At 38.2% G+C, this 6,061-nt stretch overlaps 1 protein-coding gene across 1 annotated transcript in view; it reads left to right on the top strand.

Moving 5' to 3' along the window:
- The window catches only part of LOC106536787 (exportin-1), a gene marked incomplete in the record, with an annotated part of 35,776 nt that overhangs the window by 9,109 nt on the left and 20,606 nt on the right, over positions 1–6,061 (top strand). The window contains 10 exon segments of the mRNA XM_014034110.1: positions 1,046–1,090; positions 1,543–1,724; positions 2,290–2,338; positions 2,441–2,560; positions 2,647–2,775; positions 2,848–3,006; positions 3,097–3,294; positions 4,194–4,332; positions 4,778–4,959; positions 5,096–5,252. Coding sequence (XP_013889564.1) covers positions 1,046–1,090; positions 1,543–1,724; positions 2,290–2,338; positions 2,441–2,560; positions 2,647–2,775; positions 2,848–3,006; positions 3,097–3,294; positions 4,194–4,332; positions 4,778–4,959; positions 5,096–5,252 — 1,360 coding nt within the window.

The following is a 6,061-nucleotide window of genomic DNA, read 5'->3' as shown; positions in this document are numbered from 1 at the left end:
ATCTGAAAACAAGATCAAAAAGACTTTTTGGCTGATATAAGGTTTTAAACTTGGTTAGATGGACAGTTTTTACAGTGTTGTCAGGCTTTCTAGAGTCATGAGGTTTTATTCACAGTTTTAATAACTCATTTTGTGCAGGACTTTTCTGATGTGATTGCCTCAGTTTGAATTGACTTTATGATGATGTCACATTTTTTTCAGTCACTTCTGACAAAATTACACAGAAATTCTTCCAGTTCCCAAATCTGGATAATGTTCTGTATTTCATGACTTTATTAACCGTTTTGATGAGCGTAGTGTTTGAGCTGTTTGTGTAGAGGAGACCGGCCCACCTAAACAGGACAGGGGGCTGCTGCAGCTACGACACAACAGATACTACTGCCTACTGCTTCAGAACCAGTTACTGGGTCAGAACTATGTTTTAGTCTAACAGAACCAACAAGAATGAAACAAAAAGTAAAGAATCAGGGTAAAAAATAAATTGTAATTATAATAAATTAATAATAGTTTTACATCTAAAAATCATATTTTATTATTTTAATCTATTTTCCTCATTCAGCAACCTAAAGGTTTAAATTTCTGATATGTTTCATGAAGGAGAAATACACTTTTTTTCAGTCAGTATTTATTACAGCTGGTAAAATAAACTGTTAAAATATGTATCATGTGCTTCTGTTTTTAATTCAGGAGATTATAAAAAATCCTTCATTTTATGTGAAGACCCTCTGGATTCAAGAGAAAACTGTTATTTTAAATGGCTGCTTATTAATTAATTAATTGTTAATCAATCTATTAGATAAATAGATTAATTCATTATCAATAACTTGCATCCTTAAGGAGTTAGCTTAATTTACATCTCCTCATATCCATGTAATTAAGTGTTTTTAATGATTTGGCTGATTAATTGATTATTAAAATAATGGTTAGTTGCAGCTCTGTATATTTCTCATCTAAGTTCAAAGTGTGACAATAATCATTTGATAACTAAGTTGTGAACGGTGAAACARTAAGAAATATTTTCTCCTTGTCTGTCTCCATGCTGCAGAAGGAGAAGGTGTACATTGGAAAGCTGAACATGATCCTTGTTCAGGTACGTTTCATCAGCAGGTTGAGCCCACCCTCTGCTTTAATCCCACACCTGGATCCTGTTGTTCTGGTCCGTTCATCAAGAACTGTCTCACAGGACACATGGACGTCTGACTGCAGTGATTTTAATAGATCTGATCCTCACAAACACCAGTTAAAGGAGGTGGAAGCCCACCCAAACATTGTGTATTTACACACTTTACACAATTAATTAATACACAATTACACACTGAGGTTCAGCCTCACTGGACTTTGAATTTTAAACAGACACATTTGTAACCTAAGCTGAAAATAGACAATAAACACACAAACATAATATAGATAATAAAGATGAATTTAGTTTATTATAGGATTCTTTACATCAGGGTCTGTGTGGAGCTGCAGGTCAGGGGTCAGACTCAGTTTTACATCATTTAGTTTTTCATCACTAACAGAAACACATTTGTGCTCCTGAAGATCCTGAAACAGGAGTGGCCCAAGCACTGGCCCACGTTCATCAGTGACATCGTGGGAGCGAGTCGCACCAGTGAGAGCCTTTGTCAGAACAACATGATCATTTTAAAACTGCTGAGTGAGGAGGTCTTTGATTTCTCCAGTGGCCAGATGACCCAGGTCAAAGCCAAGCACCTGAAGGACAGGTGAGACATCTTCAAATCATTTTCAAACCGTCATCCATYTGAAAACTGACGTCAACATTTACAGCATGAAGTTAATTCTGCAACTTTTAGGCTTTTGTTCCAAAAAGGCTGGTCAGAAAAATGTCTTCTACTTTTAACCAATGCAACAATGCTCCATGAATAAAAGCTCAGAAATTTGTCTTTTATTGATCTGTAATTCTGTGTGTGACCATAAAAACTCAGATATTCAGGAGTTTATGATTACTTATAATTACTTACCAACGTTTAAAGAAAAGGTTGATTTAAATGTTTACAGATGTGTTGAAGGTTAAAACACTGCTTCAAACCCATCTCTTCTCTTCGCCTTGGCTCCATCTGAGATGTTCAGTTTTAGTTTGTTTTGAGATAATTTAAAGTTGTTTTATGAGATTGTTTCATTATATAGTTGTAAATTTTGGATTTGTCTTTAATGTACTGTGACTGTTGTGTCAGTATTGACTGACTGTGCAGCACTTTGGTGCTCCGGTTGTTTAAGTGCTTTATAAATAAAGTGTGTATGGTTAATGCTCTGTAATTTGTTTTGCAGCATGTGCAACGAGTTTTCACAGATATTTCAGCTGTGTCAGTTTGTTATGGTATGTCAACTCCCATCCTTTTTGCAGCAGTCATAGACATTTTTTTAAAATAATTTCTGTGCTCCCATGTGTGTTTTTCACAAGCTTGTGATCTTCTCTCAGGAAAATTCCCAGAATGCCCCTTTGGTTCACGCCACCTTGGAGACCCTTCTGCGTTTTCTGAACTGGATCCCACTGGGGTACATTTTTGAAACGAAGCTCATCAGCACCTTGGTGTATAAGGTGTGGACACAGGTTTCTGTTTGTAATGAAATGTGTTCGCTGAGCTGGAACAAAGTCAAATCAAACAYCTGTCTGGATTTTCCTAGTTCTTGAATGTGCCGATGTTTCGAAACGTGACGCTGAAGTGCCTGACTGAGATCGCTGGAGTGAGTGTGAGCCAGTACGAGGAGCAGTTTGTGACCCTCTTCACTCTGACCATGTGTCAGCTCAAACAGGTTGGTTCTTCACACCACACCGTTCTGTCGCAGGGCCTCAGGGAAAACCTGAACTGAGTCTTTTCTGTTCAGATGTTACCACTGAACACCAACATTCGTCTGGCCTACGCCAACGGGAAAGATGACGAACAGAACTTCATCCAGAACTTGAGTCTGTTCCTCTGTACGTTCCTCAAAGAGCACGGGCAGCTCATTGAGAAGCGCCTCAACCTCAGAGAGACATCCATGGAGGTAAGACAAACAGTTTTAGGCTCACACACATCATGACATGACATCAGAACAATGTCAGGAGCTGCTCTGTTTCCTCTGCTGCTCTTTCAGGCTCTCCACTATATGCTTCTGGTGTCAGAGGTGGAAGAAACTGAGATCTTCAAAATTTGTCTGGAATATTGGAACTACTTGGCTGCTGAACTTTACAGAGAGAGTCCATTTTCCACCTCAACATCCCCTCTGCTGTCTGGGAACCAGCATTTTGATGTTCCACCACGCAGACAGCTGTACCTGCCAGTCCTTTCCAAGGTACCCCTAGATAGGTCTTCAGTGGGTTCCATAAAACAAAAACCCAAGGTTGTGATTTGGATTGTTGTGATCATTGTGAAATAATTGACCACGTGAAGAAAGATGGCTGACGTACAGATAAGATGGGTCTGGGGGTCCTGTTTCAGTTCTTGGAAGCTGCAGGGTGTCTGCTCACAGTAAAATTAGAATCAGATGACACCCTTCATAAACAGGTGCTTGTTAACATCTGCCAAATGAGCTGCTAGTTGCACTGTTCCTGCAAACCAGCAGCAGTTCCCTGTTTCACATATTTCATCCCTCCATGCATGAGGAGGATGAGTTACTGTCATTAAGGTTTTATCTAAATACCTTCCACAGGTGTGGCAGTTTAAAAATGACCAGACTGTCCAGTGTTGCCCAGCACTAAAGCATTTTTCATTATTCTTTCCTGTTTAAGTGGGAAAATAACCTATTGTGCAACATATAAACTGTTGCAACACTTTAAAATAAGAAAATAGATATTTTTAAAGAACTTGTATAAATTTCCTAAACATGGAACTGACAAACATTTCTTTTATGACTGTAAATTTTAACACAGTCATTGAGTATTTACTCTGGTATCTGTATCGTGCAGGGCTAGTAGTATTTCAGCACCAAACTCAGGTGGGTTTTATATATTAATATAATTTAATATATTGTTCAGGCTCAGGATATTTTTCCACCGTCACCCCTGAGTGTCGTGGCATTTTCTGAGATTACTTGTAAAAACGCTGGTATTGTGTCACCTCTAGATTGTACTGTACAAGTTCTGTGAAGTTTGTTATTCAGAATAAAAACTGTACAAACGTTGAATTTTGAGACGTGTAAGGAAGACGATGGGTGTTGGTGTGAACGGGCTAACCAGTGGTCTGTTGTCACAGGTGCGTCTGCTCATGGTCAGTCGAATGGCCAAACCAGAGGAAGTCCTGGTGGTAGAAAATGACCAGGGGGAGGTTGTCAGAGAGTTCATGAAGGACACGGACTCCATCAATCTTTACAAGAACATGAGAGAAACCCTCGGTATGAACACACGAGTCCTCATGGACAGACTTATTGTTGTGATGGATGCAGCAGCCTGTCTGTTTTATGGTCAACTGAAGAGTCTCAGGTGGATTAATGAGATTAAAGATTAATGTCTCTGTTGGATTATTACAAAGTTCTACTTTAGTTTTACAGTGGATGCAGCTAAACTGAACTTTTCCTTCCTCTTAGAGTAGAAGTGTTTTCTGTGAAATACTGGATTAGGCTGTAGTTCTTGTTTATATCATCATCTGGTGACCAGTTTTCAGGATGGCCACTGGACACCCTGAAAACTGTCCTTCTGTCTACCCCTGAGGGAAAACCATTGGTAGTAATAATATTTGTACTTTTGCTCCTGTTTTATTTGTGTTCTTGAGTTTTTAATTGAACTGTTTGTGATGAGACAGTCGACAGGCTGATTGAATGACTCTGTCTCATTCTGCAGTGTACCTGACCCATTTGGACTATGCAGACACAGAACGCATCATGACAGAGAAGCTTCACAACCAGGTCAACGGTACCGAATGGTCCTGGAAGAACCTGAATACACTGTGCTGGGCCATAGGCTCCATCAGTGGGGCCATGCATGAGGAGGATGAGAAGAGGTTCCTTGTTACTGTCATTAAGGTATCATCTAAAGTTCTCCAGGATTTCAGTGGAAGTTTGAACAGAAATAATAAAACCACATGTAGAGTGTTGTAAATATACTGACTGTAAGCTGTAGAGATGTTGGAGCTGCCTGATTAATGCTGTTTCTTTGCAGGACCTCCTGGGTCTGTGTGAGCAGAAACGAGGAAAGGACAACAAGGCCATCATTGCCTCAAACATCATGTACATCGTTGGCCAGTATCCACGCTTCCTCCGAGCCCACTGGAAGTTTCTCAAAACTGTCGTCAACAAACTCTTTGAGTTTATGCACGGTAAACACTTTATATTTTATCATTCACATGTTTGTTTGTTTGTCTCATTCCCATTTCTTCACATTTCACAAAATTAGAGATGAGTTCAAACACTCCTCAATAAATTCCACATTTACAAAAAATAATTTCTCAGTTTGTCCAAAATAATTAATATCTAAAGGAGGAATTAGCATAAAAACTTAATTTGTTTTTAATTCTTTGTTCTTAAATTCAGCTATTTAGTGAATTCCACCCTAAACAGTGATGTTGACAGGAAATGATTTAGAAAAATGACCATGCCCTCTTTTTAAGAAATTTAAAATGGGTTGTGTTGTGGCTGGGTGATATGGCCTAAAATCAATCTCACCGTATATTCACCAGTTCACCTCCAACAATAAATGCAAGTACAAGTACACAGTATAGTATAGTCATAACACTATAATACACTGTGCCCATGTTCTTAGTCAGAGTTCACAGTTTAGATTTTCAACAGCTTTTCTGTAGTTTATATTTGTCATTTTAGTGTCTTTAATATGTTAAATAAAAACTTTTTTGTCAAGACTTGAGTCAGATATAGTCACATAAATATAATAAGCAGAGACTCATCTTTTCTATAAAATGTGACAAAGAAATGTTGATCTGTTAGAGTTAATATTGTTTCATTAGAAGAGCTGAAACAGTGGTTCAGCCTGTGTGCTCCTCACTCCTGTAACAACGCTGAGGAGAAACTTATAATCTGTTAGATTTTAAACTTATAATCTGTTAGATTTTAAACTTATAATCTGTTAGATTTTAAACTTATAATCTGTTAGATTTTAAACTTATAATCT

This window comes from Austrofundulus limnaeus, unplaced genomic scaffold (assembly GCF_001266775.1).
Source record: "Austrofundulus limnaeus strain Quisiro unplaced genomic scaffold, Austrofundulus_limnaeus-1.0 Scaffold1974, whole genome shotgun sequence".
NCBI classification, from domain to species: domain Eukaryota; kingdom Metazoa; phylum Chordata; class Actinopteri; order Cyprinodontiformes; family Rivulidae; genus Austrofundulus; species Austrofundulus limnaeus.
The sequence above is the reverse complement of the archived record's forward strand: the minus strand, read 5'-3'. Positions and strand labels throughout refer to the sequence as shown.